The 20059-nt window shown below is 38.9% G+C and overlaps 1 protein-coding gene and 1 pseudogene across 1 annotated transcript in view; both read right to left on the reverse strand.

The window, feature by feature from the left end:
* The window catches only part of Nrg3 (neuregulin 3), a 34692-nt gene extending 16243 nt beyond the window's left edge, over positions 1-18449 (reverse strand). The window contains exons 1-3 of the mRNA XM_059273143.1: positions 18333-18449; positions 15775-15980; positions 8559-8685 (exon numbers count right to left, since the gene is read on the reverse strand). Of these exons, the coding sequence (XP_059129126.1) occupies positions 8559-8685; positions 15775-15980; positions 18333-18449 (450 nt within the window). The remainder of the gene's footprint in view (positions 1-8558; positions 8686-15774; positions 15981-18332) is intronic.
* Positions 18450-19632: 1183 nt separating this feature from the next.
* LOC131919091 (thioredoxin-like) lies at positions 19633-19968 on the reverse strand (annotated as a pseudogene).
* Between the last annotated feature and the right edge of the window lie 91 nt (positions 19969-20059).

Genomic DNA, 20059 nt, shown 5'->3' on the forward strand with positions numbered 1-20059 from the left:
CACTGCCAGTGTACACACCTGATGTGAAAAAACGGTGCTCCTGCATGGCCAACAACTTCAACATCACCATAAGAAACACGCCAAGCAAAATTCAAGGAAGGAAAATCCTGCAAAATCTTGACTAGTACTTCTCTGAACTGCCTAGATCAACAGAGCCATACCAGTGCTTACAAACTGACAAGACTAAGAGGAAGCTAAAATGTGTGACAACTATTGAAGCAAGGTTGCTCCTGGGTGGAGCTACAAAATAGCAAATAAATAAATAAATAAATAAATAAATAAATAAATAAATAAATAAATAAATAAATAAATAAATTATTTTTTAATAAATATGAGGTAAGAATCTCTTATTTTAGTCAATTGTAGGATTCAGTTAATAATACGACTTAGTAAGCATTTATCAGTATTGAGTTTTAAAATTTTAACAACTGTGGCATTACAGTATCCATTGCTAAATCATATTTTCTATTATGACAAACTAAGCACAGAACATATTTAGAAATTCTATCAGTAGTATCTTCTTGATTTTTCTGTAGATCAAAACATACTCTTGAGGGAATACATAAAATGAAAAAGAACAAAAGACACATATGAGCACACACAAAACATCTAGAGACTAAAAAAGTAATTCAGTCTCTGCTTGGCTTTCTAGCTGTCTCAGCTGAGAGCCATTAACATTCATAGCACTATCTGCCAAACAGTTCATCTGTACCAAGCCTTCCTACAAGTCAGCATAACTGCCCAGGACCAGAGCCTTTGGGCATGTGCTCTATACTAATAGTGTTTATTGTAGTTTCTCCTATTGCTCTTGGGAGACGCTAAGACCTGCATGTGGGTGGTTTTACCTATCAGATCTGTTCTCCAGTGATGTTTGAGTGCTCTGGTCAGCTGCCTGTCTGGATCTCCCTAGGAATATCCTCTAGGATATCCCAAAGTTTGGCAGTAGGCTCCAGGCACTTTCTTTGCCTCGGACCCTGATGGTCTTTGTTTACGTTTTCTTACAAACTCATTTTGTAGAAGACGTACAATGCCTTTTAGTAGTGAATAAGGAGACTTAGTCATCCACTCACTGACCCTCAGCATGAACCTGAATGATTTACTTTTCAACACAGTGTAGATTCTTGGGGGAAGCCCTCATCCTAATCACCCTCCTGTGTGGAGTGCTCCCTGTGGGCACAGAGCCCTCCAACCTCCATCTGCCCCCTTGCTGCCTTGCTCCTAACAAACTGCTGGTGGTGTGTTGGAATCAATAGTCCTGTCAAATTAAGCAGGCTGCTGTAGGTAGTAGAGCAATGACATTGTTGATCCCAGGCCTGGTGCTTGCACGCAGTGGGAGCCGGGAGGTTAAATGAAAGCTGGGCTTCTGCTGGAAAGCAATGTTGACAGAGCAGATAATCACCTGTTCTGGAACCCCAGGCAATGAAGGCAGGAGGGAGGGTGTTTGAAAATCAGTTTTAAATGTATGTCTTTCCACTCGGTTCCTAGCTCATCTCCGGATGTGTCAAAACTTCTTTTTTACTAGTATGACTCAGGAGCCGAGAGATGGAAAAGGTTATGCCATATTTTCAAGAGTTATTTTTTAATGTAAGTAATTAAAAGCAACTTGCCAATTGTTGCTTTGAGAATTTTTGTGCCTGTGTGCCTTAATAGTAAGAACTCTAACAATTTCCTCCAGAGTTCCTCTAAAGCAAAATATTATGAGTACAGCCCTCTTGCAGACACAAGGGACAACAAGCTCCCTTTCATTCTCCCTCCTTAGCCTCTGAGCTACTGCTTCAGCTACTGCTTCATCTTGCAGAGAGCTGTTTTCATCTATGTATTAATGCCCCAGCCTTCCTGCTACGGGCTTTCACAGCACTCCTCAGTCCACTGGCTGTAGGTATCAGCCCACCTTAGATCTCACATCTGAGGGGTTATTATTTAGTAGATATCACCTGTAGTCATAAGCAAATGCCCTGAGTGCAGGAGCATTTCATCCATGATGGGAATTTTTAATCATTATGACAACTCACCATGTGTGTGCTGATATTTATTAACTATTTAATATGTATGTGAATGTAAAGATGAATACATGAATCAATAAGTTAGTATTTGATATGCTGAGCAAGAACTTAGGTTTCAGGAAGAACTACTCAAAAGTAATAAGCTTTTTAAAGAAATGACTCCTGGCTTAAACCTATAAGATATGTCAATGGCTTCAACTTACTCTCACTACTCAATTCAAATATTACTGCCATGGAGCCGGTTTCAGTACTCCCTTTGAAATTATTCAGAGTTGTTTTTTTCTTATTTTTGAGTAGCCATATTAAAAATTAGGATGTACTTCCATATTGTCAGAAAACCAGGCTCTACATAGTGAATATAAGCCCACTGTGCTGTGTAGAGGTTGAAAGCAGCTCAACAAAGGTCAGGTTTACAGGTCACACATTAACCAAGCCTCATTCTTCTACCCTAAAAGGAATGACTCCTGTCACAACCCTTCACCACTACCTCTGTAACATCACATAAGACGTATATTATCTAAGATTGTTTCCTTGGGATGCAGGACCTACCCTTCCCTTGGATACCATTAAAATTGGACCCCTTGCCTCATTTGGTGCAACTAAATCTTCCTACTTTAGACTCTGGCTATACCACCCAGCTGCTACATTAATAAATCTCCTAACTGAAGGATGATTCCACTTAAGGCTGTTTATCTCCAATACCTTTTCCTCTCCCTACTCAAACCTAATACATACATGTTTCTACTATTAGCCTGTGCATATTCTGAGGTCACCAACCATTGGTATTGTTCCACTCACAAGTAAATATTAAATAAGCATTATTGAATAAATACACTCCTAACAATTATAGCAGATGGGTTAGGCATTGCATTCTTTATTCTTACATTTTAGCACTCTTGGTTGTCTTTTAACTGACATGGCAGCATTAGAGACCACTAAAGGAATCTTTTCATTCTGATCAAGAGAATGGATGGGTAGAAAGAGGCCTAACATCCAATTGGGCAGGTTAATCATCTAAGGGACCACACCTCGTGAAGGCACTGCCACCTTAAGCCATGCTAAAGCTATAAGGGAATAATCATCCCTTTAACAGAATAACATACGTTTCTTCCCAAAGTTCCCATCCTCTAGCTCTGTTACTTAACAGAGCCAAGCTATGGCTTTTGGTAAGTCAACCCACTTTTCAGAATTATTCAGAGAACTGTAACTTTCCTTTTTTATTTCCATCTCTATGCTAAGCATGCTTTACCTACTATTTCAGAGTTCACTGTTTTTCCAAAGCCCCCCTCCTGCTGTAAGGCTGCTTGTCCATCATGTGGCTGACCTCCATTTGGGCCTGCCTCTTCTCAGTCTCTGCCTTCTAGGCAGTGGCTGAGATTTACAGCTTGTCTGCTTCATCATTTTTTTCTTTCAAACTCTAATAAAATTATACTCAAGTTACCATTTGGGTCTGTACTTAAATTCTCTTATTAATGACACAAAGGCCCCCAAGAGAGGACTCTGATTTCCCCATAATTCCTATTGAATGATACTTTCACCCATAAACCTGTCTTTAAAGTAGCTATATAATTTTCTTACCTTTCTTTGTGGTTACAAATATGCTTTCTTGGTTTTATGGGAGAACCAATATCCTCCCTTTTAATGACTATCTATCTGATCCTTGAACTCCTCTGAGAAGTTTCACACTATTGTCTCGATGGCTCTGGAGGTCATAACTCTATCCTCAGTGCCTTCTCATCCAGGACAGAACTAATGAGAATAGTTCACCTTTAAGTCACAAAGAATCTACTCATAAATGGAGGCAAAGGATGTCTGCTTCTGAGTCACTGCAGGGATAACCAACTCTCATCTGTAGTCAGAGTTCAATGTGTCCAGAATATCATGTGATATCATGTTACTATGTATTTCACCTCCTGTTAAATGACTGTAGAGTTAAATCTTTCCCATGAATATTTAATGAACTGAAGGGATGCCAGATACAGATAATTTATTTGTTAAACATTGCAATTTGCAAAGAACTTTTGAGTAGTTAACCTGCACTTCAAGATTTGCCCAGTATCATAACTAAGTAGCATATAGTGGATTCAAGTACCCTGTTACCTTCTTTGGGATGGAGATAAATGTCCAAGTGTTCACAGGAAGAAAGTGGTAATGGCATTAGAGGGTGGTATTCACAGGTCTCCAATGATTATATTTACAACCAGAGCATAGACTCTGACAATCTGTAGCATCCCTGACATTTTGGGAAAGAGAATTTTGGGTTATAGAAGGTGCTCCTGCATTTGAGGATGTTTTCAGAGGCCCCAGTTTGTGGCCAGTGCATTCCAGCACCACTTTTCTTCCAAGACTTCCAAGTGTTCCTAGACTGTGCCAAATGAGAGAGACAAACCACCTTCTGCTGACAGCCCGTGAGAGCCCATTGCCTTACGTAGATGCACGCTTGCATTTGAGACACTTTACTAGTGTGCTCATGGAAGTGACCTTCCCAAGCTCCCAACCCATTTCACTCTTCTGTAGGTGACTCCACAGATGTTGAACAGCCTTACAAGTCAGTGCACTCCCACTGCAATCTCTCACCCACGTGAACTTGCTGCTACAAAGAGATGGGAGGTCACCTGTTGTAACTGTGTAGTCTTATAGTTCTCAACATTCTTACAATGAGCCAATCCCCCCACCCCGCTTTCCCTGGAATCAGAGGCCACCTGGCTCCAGGCATATAGTATAGCTTACTTACTAAGCTTGGTGTTTGGGACTCCCTCCTCTCCTAGGAATCTTTGAAAATGGATACAGGGTACCACTTTTAGTCTAGGTAGAATGGAAGTATCTCTTCATAACCCTACTGTAGTATACACATTGAGTTAATATATCTCCTGATATGTTTCTTACCCTGAAGAGCAATTTTCCTCTCTCTCTGTTTTCCTATCCATGTTAATGGCACTCCTCTCTTGGTTGTAAGAGGGAAACTCTCTTTGCATATATGGTCTTTTTTGTGTGTTTTAAATATATTTTTTCCCAAACCTCTCCTACCTCAAGGCTTCAACATAGTCTGAAGACCTTTTTTCCCAATAAATATTACTCCTCCAGAGCAATTATGTGACAGATTCTTTCTTGAGCAGAATGCTTGTACTACACTCATATTTAACAATGTATCATTGACATTGGTATCTCCTCATTTTTTTTGCCAGAAAGAAAAAATATATATGTGTATGTACATATGATATGTATATATATGTAAATATATATGTAAACTTATAAGGTAAATGTGTTTTTCAAATTACCTTTAGCACCTTTGCATTTTAATATTCAACCACCTAAAACTTCTAAAGTCTTTCCTATGGTTCTAGTCTTGTAACTGCATAGACTCCCTGCATACTTCCTTTTATGATTTTTCTAGAATAGAATTGAAGTAACACAACTGTTCCTTTTGAAGGAATAATTAATATCTGTTTTCCAGTCACTGTTTCCTCTCAACTTACAGTGTGAAAAATTGCAGTCAAGTTGCTGTGTGCTTCTTGCAATAAAACTGTGAGCCAAGTCTGTGAGCATGCAATTCACCAAAGATGAAATTTGACCAGAAATATGTAGACATAGATTATACTTCACTATCAAATAAAGGAATGTAAATTTCAAAGAATTCAATTTCCCACTATAAATTAGCACAGGAAATGTTGATAAGGATTTTACAAAACTGGCAGCCACCCACATTGCTTCCTAGGGTTGAAGTTGACACGTCCCTGTGGGAAGAAGTTTGTTCACCTCAATCTAGTATAATTAAAAGGACCTGCTCATTTAATCCCTTGAATGGCAGGCAGCCAGCAATATGTAGGATGCAGTCATTGGGTATATCTAGCTCTTCCATGCAAGCTGCTCTTCTTTCATGCGGATTCATCTCCAGATCTCTCAATCTCTGTTCAATTTATTGCCCTGATTATCTCCTGTAACTCTACTGAAATGCCATATAAGTGGAGGACTGCCAGAATTTATGACCCCCAAATGCTTCTTTGCCATACAGACTATTTTGAGTTAAAGGTCACTGAGAACAAGTGAAGACAGTAAAAGCCCTACAAGTGGGGCAGATTCCACATGTACACACATCTGGCTGTGCTCCACCAGGAGACAAAGCCTTTTAACAATTCTTACCAAAAAGGAAGACACTAAAATCTGCAAAACAAACTTAATAATAATCCCATATTGTTCCTGCTTATATTCCCATAATCTGCCTTCCCCACCTAGAAATCCCAAAGCTCCTTTTCCTTTAGCATAAAATGCTATTTAAGCCTAAATTCAAAACATCCCTTTGCCTCATTTACTTTGGAGTATTCCATATATTTGATTTATGATGTATTTACATATCAAACTCTTTTCTCTGATTCATTTCTCTCCTGTTTAGGGTCTAGCAGAGAGAACCTAATAGTGAAACAAACATTTTTTTCACTCATGTCCTTTTCCTGTAAAACGATGATGATGATACAAGAAGATGCCATCTACATATCCCCTGAAGCCCAGAGGAAATGATACAGTAGAGACTCGTTGTACGCTGTGTCAACACAAAGATCTCCTGGGTCCTGTAGGCTACAGAGGAGAGGTGTAGAGGTCCTAATATCCTATGTGATGAAGGTCTTTCAAATGTTGTGAATCCTATGGATAACTCATTTCTTCACTGTAATTTGAATCGTAATATTCAAATCAGGGGAAGAAAAGGGAGACAACATGAATGAAATTTTCCTTTTAATGTTGCCATTAACAATAGAGAGAAACTGTGTGCTTATTACAATGGCTGGATGAGGAAACTGTCATGAGGTCACTTTGTGGACAATTATGCAGTTATCTCAAATGAGTGTGTGGCAACCATAGAGAAAACAGATCTGACTGCTTTCCATTAAATCTAGCCTATGGGCTATAGAAACTGTAGCCTCTCTCCAGGTATGCTTTGATCCACTTGTTGCACAAATACTAACTTCATTTTCAGTCATTCATTTCTGCTTTCGTACAATGTCTCTTCCCCCATAAAGCACCTGGATCAATACAGAACTCAAGAAACTTGAAAGGCCTTTCAGATTTGTTCTCACCACATCTGATGACAGGTCCTTGGCTTCCCTTCCCAAAGCGTTTTCTGAAAAGGGCTCATGATTATAAATGTGGATCTCCTAAGCTCAAAAAGTGTTCTTCATGAGGACCTAGAGGCCAGTCTTTGAAATGCAATCATCAGGAAGGGTAGAGGCTCTGTGTCCCAGCCTTGTGGGAAGGTAGATTTCTGACTCCAATATTGGCTAGCCAGCAGACACAGCTGCCTGATGGCATTTACACTGTCCAACCCTTTGCACTCTTAATTCCCTGCCTCTGATTAAGCCCTTGCTCAGCCCTGTTTCACTACTTGCCTCCTCCCTTTACAAGGCCTGGTCACTGCTGAACCTACTGAAGTTAAGTATAGTTCATGCTGAACCCCTTTTCCTATTCGACGTTTCATTACTGATTACAGTCTATCCCTGCTACTTCTGCAGGTGTCTGGCTTTGTTTATTGTTCATAGGGCCAGTTGCTAAGGAACTGAGATCCTCATCATGGTAGCTGTTGAAGGTGCTGGGATTATACTCATTAGAAATCATTAGCAAAGGCATTCTCTCTGTTTCTGAACAGAACAATCTTGCACATTGCCATGAATAAAAGTTTAAGGAAACTTTGCTGGGAAGCAATTCATATTTATGAATTTCACATTAAATCAGCTAAGTACATCTGTTACACTCATCATAATGGCAACTTTTGGGTAATGATTTCTTAGAATCACAAATGATGTGCAAATTCTCAGTGATTTAAGCATTTGGAAGGGCAAGCATGCGGCCCGGGTGATTGCCTATTATCCTCAAACACCCGGTTTGTACCATGGTCTTTGTTCTTTCATTTCATGCCTCAGAATCTAGAAGCAGAATCTCACGTAGGGGCAAAGAATTAACCTTACAAGGCATGTCTCAGCATGTGTTAGATAGCATCCTATTGTGTTTAATTCACTATTTCGCAATGTATCTCAAAAATGACTAAAAGTACTTCTCAAAGAATGAAGCAGGCAGAGTGTGTGTGTTTGGCTTCCACACTGACCCACATACAGCAACAGTCTAGCTATTAGAGGGGACTCTGTGAGCACAATTCTCATTTCTCCTTTAACCCTAACCATGAACTTTTTATTCCCTTTAGAACTTGATTTGGATGTGAGTCGGCCTCCAGAAGTATGATATTGTATGTCTACCATATTTTTAGTACAAAGTAAAGACCCAAGTGGTTTATGGAACAAGCAACCAAAACTTCTATCACTGTCAAAGGTCAGTTATTATGGAAGATTAGAATTATCTTTTTTATTTAGTATTTGAAAACACACACACACACACACACACACACACACACACACACACACACACGCACATCCACACAACTGCAAGACGATTTAAGCAAGAATTGCTGTTGTGGTGAATAATTCTACAGTTCTGATCACAGGTTCCGTAATCCCTTCCGTACTTAAGATTCTAAGATGGGCAAGGAAAGGAATGCAGAGACATGCAGCTTACAGTTTGCAGCTGGACATGGCCCTTCATCAAGCTCTCGGACTTTGTCATTGTGCTGGATGCCTTGAGGCTGTAGTTTTTCCCATTCTGTGACTCTTTCAGCTGCTCTTGGATTTGTTTAGCCTTATTCCTGCAGATATGAACATGTGGATAAATATTTGCATAGATATATCTTGTTAATTTTTGGATTTTTTTTACAGTACCTATATTTGTCACATGTTAAAGCTATATAGATAATCTAAATCACAGAAGCAGCCCTTAATCCCTTTTCAACCACACCAAGAAATACCTCTGACTGGAGACATTTTGGCATTATTCATTATCGTAGATGGGTTAACAATCAATGGCACTCTAAAAAGAGAGAGATGATTATAATATGTTGTTCTAGACTTACATCCCATGGGTACAAGCAATCCCTGACACAAAGTGTTCATGTATAAAAAGTTAGAGATTCCATAGAGAAGTACCCAAAGTTAACATTTGAAGCTAGAGCTTGGCTAACATGTTGGCAAAGATATACTGATATTTATACACTTCAAATACATGTAGCTTATGCAAATGTTAATGTGTATATTTTATTTTTTAATCTGTTTGGAGAACTTATTTTGTGTTACTAGGAAGCCAAATAATAAAATAGTTAACTCCTTTTTTTTTTTTTTTTTTTTTTTTTTTTGGTGTGGTGATGAAGGTCAGATCTAGAATCTCTTCCAGGTTAGGCAAACAGTCTACCACTGAGATTTGTATCCATTCTCCAAAAGAGTTAACCTTTAATGAGCTAATGCTTACACAGTAATTTGCAACACATTGTTTTAAAGTCCATTACACTCACTGTTTTATTTATTTCCACAATAAACATTTGTAATGAGGCAATATTCTATACCCATTTAATAGATGAGAATGCCAAGGCACAGAGAAATGAAATCATTTGCTAAAGGATATTTAGATTAGAAGGATTTCAATCTGGTTAATCTTGCTGCAGACTCTGCTCAGAATCACTACTCAGAACTGTCAAGCCACTTGTATAAGGTCCTTCAGATCCTTAAATGGGGAAGTGGAGACTAAGCTAGGATTTTGAACTCCCAAGCAATATGCCCTTGCCTGCATACATTGATTTTTGTTTATACCATTCAACATTTATACCAGAAGGGTGGACTAAACTATTTGTCTGTTTAGTTTCCTTTTTCCAGGATTTCATAGCAATTATATATCGTTCCTAGACTCATAAACATAACTGCAGGATCATTTTCTAAAGATTGCTTCTTCAGTTCTTAGCCCAGAAGGGATCCCCTGGTAAAGTGCCTCTCAAATGGCAAGCTTGCCGGGCAGGCAGCACTCAGAGCATGGGCTCTGCTATCAGAGAGACTGACACAGGAGACCTCGATCTGCCATCCACCGGTTTCACTGCCCTTATAATTACCTAAACTTCTTTGAGCCTGTTTCCTTTATTTAGATTGAATTCATAAGAGCTATCTCCCATGGATACCATGGCAGCTACAGGCAAAATGTTCTTCTTTTCCTTTTTGTTACCCAGCATGCTCAGCGCTGTGGAAAGATGCTGCAGACGTGAGGACATTGCCCCAAAGATAAAAGATTGTATAATTGCCTCTCTCACACAACACTGGTGTACTTTCTAAAGGACTTGAAGGTAATGAGCATCTTTGAATTTAAACCCCAGTGTGAAGTAGCTGTCTGTTTAAACATTTCTTTAATCTTTTCATTTATTGGGGGGGTGGGACGGGCCGCAAGCTTTTAGGTCTAACCCTCAATTGCTTTAATTCAGCTAAAATATTATATCTACTTCTTAAGAACAAATCTATAGCCTGTTGATAAAAATAAATTCATCTCATGAACATTTAAGGAGCACACAGCAGCCACAAAAAAGTGATTCATGTGAGAAGTAAACAGGAAATTGCCGGGGAGGGGTGTTAGCCAAGTAAATCAGCACAAAGCAGTAAAAGGGTTAGCAAGAAGCAACCAGTTAAATCTAAGAGGTAAGATAGAAACACTGTCTTTTCTGTGATTTCATAACTTAGAAACTGAAAAATATAAGCTTTTAAAGGAATATTATTCATAAAAATGTCTGAATGTGTTTTTTGAATCCTTTTATAATTCACCTTCAGCACCATTTTCATGCAAGCCCTGACTCAGCAATATTTGGGGATAAACGGCCTTTCATTTGGAATCTGCCTTTGGCTCTTTCCCATCCCATTCCTTCCTGGTCCTCTTCTTTCATAAGTACAAGAAGTTTGTTGGTCTTTCCCTTCTCCCCTTAGCAAATTGGACCAGAGGAAATGATCAGCATCTGACTGATTTGCTGTCCTCCCTTAAGAACAATCACTCTCTACAAGGTCTATATACACACCCTGGAATGCTATCAGCTCAATAAGATCAGGACCAGACTACTGAGTTTTAGGTATCTCTGGTGCAATGCCTTACAAAAGGGATGTGTCTAGAGGAACTGTACATGTCACAAAGGCTGAGTTTCTGAGGGAGCAGGCCTTGGGATAGGAGTAGCCCTAAGGAATTTTACTGGGTGTGTGTGGTGTCATCACATTTGGAAGTGAAGGAATGGGGATTGTGGAGTGGGAGAAACTGAAGTAGGGTGCAGTAAGGATGTAGACCTTTGCTCCCATTTTCAGAGCCTTACATTGAACTACTGTTTCATGTGCATTATCTCAGTACAGCTTGCTTCAGAGCATTTTCCTGTGTTGTATGCCTACAACATAAAGTACGAAGACCTCCACTGCGGAAGAAGACAACAGCAGTACATCAGAGCATCCATGTGAGCCCAGAATCATTTACTCAGACCAAAGCACCTGGGAAGAATCAGGTTACTGTATTGTGAGCACATTTTACTGGCAATTCCAATTTTCAGGCTCTCCACCATTTTCCCAACTTTGATAACATCTCTACCGCTAAATTTTCCTCTCCTATCTATGATTCTGAGTTTAGGGTTGAGCCATATGTTTGATTTTCAGATAACTAAAGACTGGTGCAGCCAACCCTTATCCATCTTTCCTGTGTAGGTTTAAAGCAAAGAGAAACTCATTCAAGAATTTGGTTTCCAACTAAACCAAGTGAGCAAAATTAAAGGCTCGAATTAATCATCATATTAACTGTAAATGGGGACGTGTGAGTTTATTGGGACTGATGGGAATTCCTTTCAGTCTGTCTTTTGGTATTGCTAGAGGATCCAGCTATCTCCACCAGAACTTGCTCTGACTGGAAGATGTCTTTATTTCTGTGCTCTCATGTTACCCACCTCGATTTTTGTTTTGGCCAGAATGCTACTTTCTATGTGAGGTTGCCTGTTGGAACATCCTCCATGAATAAAGTTATGTAAAGAGAATTTTGAGAGCTTGTGAGAAAAAGCATAGAAAACAACGCAAAAGTCTTGTGACTGCTGCTCCTCCATAACATGGATTGTTATTGGAATGTGCTTTTGTGCCCCTCCCAAGTGTAGTAAATAGGAGTTGGTTTACTTCAGGTTGCCCAACATCTATCATTTTTATTCAAGCACTGGTTATCCTAGTGATTATATACAGCCTAAACTCATGAGACCTTTGCTTATTTAGCCTTGCTTACCCCTCAGAATACCCTCAAAATATAAATTGTCTGATGCCCTGAATAAAATTGGCTATTACATGAGACTTTAGTCCACTTCAATAGGCTCCATTCTCCCAGGTTTATGCCACCAACTAGAGCACTAATAGTTGCTGAGATAGCATTTGATGAGGTCACACAGTGCAAGTATAGCAAGAACAGGGAGAAAATACCAGAGAAGCAATCTGAGTGTTTATGGGAAATAGGACATAAATGGCTGTGAGCATGGAGCTTTTCGCTAAGTACCAGCTTGCTCTACCCAGAAGGCTAGATCTCAGTCCATCAAATGCATAACTCAGTGAACTCATTTGGAGAGCAATGAAAAGTGCTTTATGATCTTGTTAGAACTGGGGCTTCCAAGGCTAAAAAAAATATATATTGTATCCTATATATCTATATTATATATTACATATCTGTATTTTATGCATGAAAATTAAGATCAAGCCTATTCTTTTATCTCTAATATTGGGGAAAAGGAATGAGGAATCCATGAATCAATAAGAGAAACATGTGGGTGTTATAACAATGGACATTCAATTTTGGTAGGAGGGAGATAGTACTTGACATGAAATATACCTCTCAGAATTGGGAAGATTTCTGATTAGCAATATGATTCAGTTGGAAAGGCCTTTCATTTTTATTAATACTATTTTTATCTAAACTTATTTATTTTATCTTTTCTTCTATTCTCCACCATATTTTTACTTTATTTAGAATTCATACATTCCTGTAATATGTTTTGACCAAATCCACCCCACATCTCCCCTAAAAATTCTCCTCTACTCTCTTCCCACCATTTTTCCCTTCTAAGTTCATGTGCTCTTTTTTTAACCCACCAAGTCAACTTAGTGCTTCCGGTATGTGCATGGGCATAGGACCATCTACTAGAGTATAGATGGCCTCTCAGGATCTGCATTCTTGAAGAAAACTGACTTTTCTTCTCCCAAAAGCCATGAGTTGCCAATAGCTCCTTAGCTAAGGCAGGTAGAAGCAGAAAATCCCAGTGTGTGCTGTTCCATCAGTGTGGTCCTCTAAGTCTCCCGTAAGGAAGCCAGTATTTAACAGTGTTTCCTTTAAACACTCTGACTCCTCATTATGCCCTGGCAACAGATGTTGGTTTCAGAGCTCCCCTGTGGTCCAGGGAGAAAGACTGATGGTCCTGATGCCACACATCCTGCACTTGCTTGCTTTCATTGTTAAGATGACTATAATCAATCTTTTGGTTAAATGTGTTAAAACTGCAAATTGTACTCTAGGAATTAGTGATTAGTTTTGTCTTCATAGCAATTTACTTATTGCTCTATAAATATAGTATTACTTCCCAATTTCTTTCTCGTACACAGCTGTTAAAAGCAGACACCCCTAATGCCAAGCTGGGTGTGGCTACCCTTTGTGGGCTCGAGTGCTGCTCTTAATTTGGTAGCTATCCAGCCTCCAAGTTCCAGAGTGGAAAGCCGTGAGTATTAACAACTCAAGTTGGTCACTTCTGATTTGAAGTGTTTCCGATATGAATACTAAGCAACGCCCTTCACAGCACCATCTCATTTAGCTCTCGCCCTGCTTCTATAAGGTATTTTTTTAATTCGTATTTTTGGAAAAAGAAAGCAGGAAGGAAATATTCCTAGTAACACGAATCAATGGTAAATTGGAGATTCAAATGCACCCGTGGCTCTTATAATATCCCAACCAGTACCCTCACATGGCCTCACTGGGGCTCCACCAAAGCAGGGAAACTCCCAACTAGGAGCTTTGCCATTCAGCTACAATACTATATAAGCCAATTTAGTACTGTAGCTTATAGCATAGATTTAAACTAGAACTCCTGGGAGTCACAGTACCATATTTGTAATTTTCTACTTTGTTCCTTTCACAACTTAATATTTTAAAATAAATTCCCATAGTATCTAGTATTGTTCTCTAAGGGCTTGTGTATTGGCTTAGTCCCCAGCTTGGCTCAGAGCAATTGGTGGAGACATTAAAATGTGGACCTATTGGAAGGTCTTCTGGTTATTAAAGATATTTCCTTGAAGGGGAGAGTGAGATATGCCCCCCCTTCCTTTTTTGCTTCACAATTCTGCCCAGAGGCAGAGGCTCTCTTCTGCTCCATACTGAAACCATGATGTGTGGCCACATTCTGTCACAACAAGCAATAGGTCCAATCAATCCTGATTGAAATGAACAAAACTGAGTCCAAATAAAGCTTTGCAACTTCAGTATGTCACCTTTTTGTTAGGACAATGGAAGCTGACTAATATATTATTTGAAAATGCAGAAAAAAAAAAACAACCTGGAAAGTTATAAGGGCAGAGAGTTAATCACTAAAATCCCAGTGTGCCTGGCACGTGTTTGGAGATCACCACTGTCACAGACAATAGGTACAAAGATGTGACAGGAAATGTTATATGGTGTGCTGGAAAGGGGCCTGAATAAGAAAAAAGACATTATGTCAAAAACTAAGGAAGGCGGAAAGTATGGACTTCAGTTACACAGTACAATTATTGGACATTATTGTGACAAGAATACCATGCTAATACAAGACTTAATAACAGGGCACTAGGTAGAGAGTGCATGAGAATTCTCTGTGCTGTTATTATAGTAGTTCTGAAACTCTAAAAGCATTTGAAAAAAAAAAAGTTTGTTGAAATAATAGTCACTAATCCTGTAGTCATGCCTCAATATTTCTTATTTAAAGTCATAATTGTAGCTCTCTTTAAAAATTGACATGTATGACTTACAGACAGAGATTACAAACTGTATCTGCAAAGTGCTCCATTTTTCAAAGAGAAAATGAACAGAAAAACAGTGGTCCAAAGAAAGGCAATTGAGCATTGACTATGATTTCAGACAGGCTGCAGCCATGTAACTAGAGCCAATGTCTTAAGGTTCAAGAACCCAATAGACTAACTTGGATCTGCAATTCCTATCTTAAGTACAGATGACATCATTTCCATAAATAATTTCATCCATGTTCACTTATAAAAACACAGAGTTATGAACACATTAATATGGATATAATATACTTTTAATTCTACTTTATGAATCATCATAAGTCCCTTCATCTGCAGATAGTTTCTTGGCAAGTGAAATTCAGAGCATATTCAAGTTCTATATCCCAAACTGTGAACTCATGCACAGTTTCTGGTGTTCTTTCATTAAATGTGACTTAAATTTTATGAGTACAAGCCAAAAACTGTTTGAAAGTAAACTGATACTTTTTTGTAGTTCTTTTCTTTTTTTCCTGGAAAAGGTTTTTCCTATTGACAGTGGTTGATAGCATCTAGGTTCACAGCAGTGGTTCCCCCACCCCAACCCTAGTTCCTACCAAAGAGAGTTAGTTAGCCTTTTAGTGGAAGCTGCTGAGCCTTTCTTTAATGAAGACAGGTGACCAAGTTGTCTGAAACCTCTCCCAATGTGTATCTGAGAACCCTCCCCCCACCACACACACACACATATGGCTGCCTGCATTCACTGTGGTCCATAGACTGCTCTAATTCTCTGCAGATCACTGCTGAACCAATGTGCAAAGGATCCCTCTGCTTGGAGCTGAAATTGAGACCATAGAGGAAAAGAGCTTTCTTTCCGACGTAACCTTTAATCACCAGAGAAATGGTCTTACTTGCTTTTGAAGTAGAATGCTGCAGAGAACATGCCCACGATGACAATTCCAAAGATGATACATGAAATTGACAGCACCTGCCTTTGATAAACATCTTCACTCTCTGTGAATTTGAAAAACAGAATTAGAATGGATGCCAGTGGGGCACAGAGGCAGAAATCTCCATCTTTGTACTTCTGAGCTGGTAGGAGTCTTTCAAAGCCAACCTTTTTTTTTTATTTTTTTTTTATGTTGTTGTTCCTGTTGTGAATGGGAGAAAAACATGAGGGAGATATTATGATTCAGTTTCCTTGTAGAGATCTATACAGTAACTGACTACTACTTTTAATTTATTCCTTTTGGTATTTGTACAGTCACATAAGTACTCTTGCTCATACTTGTAATAACTTGATAAATATTAAAGGGAATTCTATGACTTCTGAACACTATAGAAGCATATGTTTTGGGAACTGTGGTGGATCCTGATTAATGAGCTACAAGATGAGGTTGTCTGCACTTTCTGGTGCCAGCCACAACTGAGTTTTTATTCTGTGGTGCTCAGATCTCTGTGTTGTCTGAGTTTTATTGGATCCTTGATGATCTAGCCGTTATTCATCTTTCTATTACTCTGATATTGACATCACTTTATGAAACAGATTTTCAGTATTTATACAAATATCATGTTCACCACGTCCGTAGCCATCCCCGTGCCCATGTTCTGGCACAGGAGACACCAGCCTCTATACCCATGTGGCACCTTGCCTCTTGTCATTACAAAACATGCTAATTCCAACACTTCACTTTTCAGTCACTACAATTTACACCCAACTCCTTTTCTAAAATATGCTTAGTAAAACAATTCTTCCACCTTATTAAGAGCTCTGGATCCACAGATTCTAGAACTTTCTCTGCAAATTACCATCCTTTTGTTTTCATTTCTGTCTTTAAACACATAAACACCATAGGACATGATTATAATCATTGGCTCATTTGCAAATACTCTCTTCAACTGTTCCCATGTACTTTCCCATTCATCCATTTGGCAACATATCCCCACAAAAATTCAAGAAAACTGTAACCTTCACACCATGTTGACCATCTCATAGTACACCAAGAATACTATGCTACAGGGCAGTTATTTTATAAGAAATAAAGGTTGAAAATTGGATTTCTTAGGTGGGCATCAAGTCCCAGACAATGCCATCAGCTCACTAGCTTGCATACTCAGGTTCGTCCATCTACTTAAATTATACTCAAACATCTGACCCAGTGAAACATCCCTTATTCTCAGATATTTCACAGGTCCTAACAAAAATGAAGCCTGTATAGAGAAAATTTTCCAACATTCTAAAGTAAAACACACAAAATTAGCAATTCATTCTCATTCATTTTTCTCTCCCTCCATCTCTTTCTAACCTCTATTCCTCCCTCCCTTTTCACTAATTTAATTAGCGGTTCCTCAAACTTCAGTGTGCTTTTCAGTCACCTTGAAAGCTCCTAGAGGACAGGCCACCCTCACTTGCTCCTGGTGAGTTACTGACTAGCACACTCCAGTGCGTACAGAAATTTTGGATTTTGGAAAGTCCTCAGGTGCTGCGATGCTTTCGGTCTAGCAGACACATTAGGAAGCACTGACTGAAGGAGGGAGGAATGCTCAGCAGGTGACTCGCGTGCTTTCTAACGTCTGAGAGATTTGTTTCCTGGTAAGAGATAGTTAGAGTACCCATTTCAGACCTTCTAATATACAAGCTGATTTAAATGAATTTTCAGGTGTTTCTCATCCATAATGTAGTTAGGGAATTATTCAGGTTGAAGAAATACTCTTATCAAAGTTGATTCCGTTTTGTACTTTCTCCTCTCTCTTTGGAGTCCTCTCAGCATTGAACTTTAAAGGAATTACTCTGAATTACTCTACAAGGCCAGTGTTATCTCAATGCAAAACCCAGACAAAAACTCAAAACACTTCCCATCACACACGTAACATTTTCTTAATAAAAAGCCAGGGAAGTGTATATAATAACATATCCAAACCTTAGTACATTACAAATAGGTGGCATTGTCATGGGGAATGTAAGTAGGGGTAGAGCTTAAGTGTATCTGTGATTTTTTTTTTTTTTTTTTGGTTTTGAGACAGAGTTTCTCTGTGTAGCTTTGCGCCTTTCCTGGAACTTACTTGGTAGTCCAGGCTGGCCTCGAACTCACAGAGATCCTCCTGGCTCTGCCTCCTGAGTGCTGGGATTAAAGGCGTGTGCCACCACCGCCCGGCATATCTGTGATTTACCACTTTAGCAGGTTCAGAAAAAATCTAATGACTAGATTATTAAAGAATAAGTAGATGAAAGAGCTTAAGAAAGTCTACCAGCGCGTAATGAAATCTCTCCAAAACTAGACATAATAGAAGGGCATTCCTCACCCTGACAAAGAACAGCTTTACTGGATGCACACACATGTAATAGATAAATATATATCATCAGGAAAATCTGGATGCTTTGACCTTAAGTGAACAATAATGTCTGCTTGCACCACTTCTCGTGGCCACTGTCCTGTTGGCAGTATACTACAGGAAAATACAAACACACCTGTTCCATTTGAGGCAATGGATGAAAACTTGTCTTTTTAGACATTGTGGCCACCTGTGCAAGAAAGCTGTTGGAGTCTACAAAGGTGCCGGGAGAGTTGGTAGGTGAACTTAGCATGTTTACAGTACCCAAGGATGGAGGGAAAAAAAAAAAACAAAACATTGCTTGTACATGTACTTAATGGGGAAGCAAATCCGAATTTGAAAGAAAGACATCATAACAGAAAAAAAAAAACTAATATACGCACAGATAAGTTTGACAAACGTATACAAGCCCTGTTTGTTGAAAATGTTGAAGGCTGACTGAGAGAGTTGAAAGAACAGCTACACAGATGTATGTGTTAAGATAAGAAGACACATATTTAGACCAGGCATCGTCCCTGGGTTGCTGAGAACTCAGCTAAGGAACCTGCTGGGTTTGGTAGCACACTCCGGTGTTGCCAGCTTGAGGCTATGAAAAGAAGAGCTGGTTTTTGTGGCTAGCCTGTGCTGCACAATGAGATAGTGACTCTAATATCAGACTCCTTGGAGACATTCCATTGTTGTTATAGAAACCGAACAGCCAATTTCAAATGTTTGATGGAATCTTAAAGAAAGCAAAGTTAGAGGATTTTTTCATAAGAAAAGCTATAGTATTCCAAGAAATGCCTAATTCTAGAGAAAGAAAAATGGAACATAAGAGATTCCAGAAGTGCATGCCTAATCCTTATGAAAGTATGAAAATATTTTCATAATGAACATATTAAAATGACATTGCTTATACAGCAGAGCTATGGTCTAGAAAGTGACCACTGACCACAGTTTCACATTTTACACAGAAAAAAAAGCTTTGAAAAGATGTAAAAATAAAAATAGGAAAATTTAAAATAATAGATATAAATACAAAATTTTCAAACTATGAACTTAGATAAAAAATTTGAGGAAATTGTAATATTGTGGGTTTGGAAAATTTAAAGCATAAAAGACACAAACTTCAAAATGTTTACAAATCAGTAATATAGACTCAGCCATACTGTAATGTTTGTTCTTCAAAAATGCCATACTGAAATGAGTAGGGGAAGCACAGCCTTGGAAAACAATAGGAATATAAACACTCACCATGAGACCTGAGCATAAAACATAAGCCACTCTCATGACTTAAAATAAGCACCCAAAATTTGAGATGGCAATTTTTTAAAAAGGTAGAATTAATATTTTATTGTCATTTATAATCAGATGTCAGTTGGGCATAGCCTCTCTTCACACTTCATATCTTTTTGAAAATTAAAGAAGTTACAGGTTTACGCAGCTGGTGGCTGCTTCTATTTTTCAGGGCATGATAAGGAAAATTCAGCAGTAGAGGCTTCAAGCTTTTCCTTGTTAGCTCCAGAGAATTCACCCACCTTGGGACCCTTTCTATAAAACGAGAAAGTGGGCATGCATTTGACTTCATAGTCTACAGCAACATCCTAGCAGTCAACCACATCTACTTCAAGGAACACCACACTGGAATACTTTTCAGAGAGGGAATGAAAGAAGGTCTTGATCATTTTTCAAGGTCCACACCACGTGGCAGAGAAGTCCATAACTACAAGCTTGTCTCCCGCAGACACCAGGGCCTCTTGAAAAGCTTCCTTGCTCTCAATGAGCTTCACCATTTTGGCTGTCGCGGAGAGGAACCACCCGAGTTTCTGTAGAATCCGATGGAAACAGATCCGAGGCGCCAGAGGGAGTTTCGAGATGGGAATT

Source organism: Peromyscus eremicus, chromosome 9 (genome assembly GCF_949786415.1).
Source record: "Peromyscus eremicus chromosome 9, PerEre_H2_v1, whole genome shotgun sequence".
NCBI classification, from domain to species: domain Eukaryota; kingdom Metazoa; phylum Chordata; class Mammalia; order Rodentia; family Cricetidae; genus Peromyscus; species Peromyscus eremicus.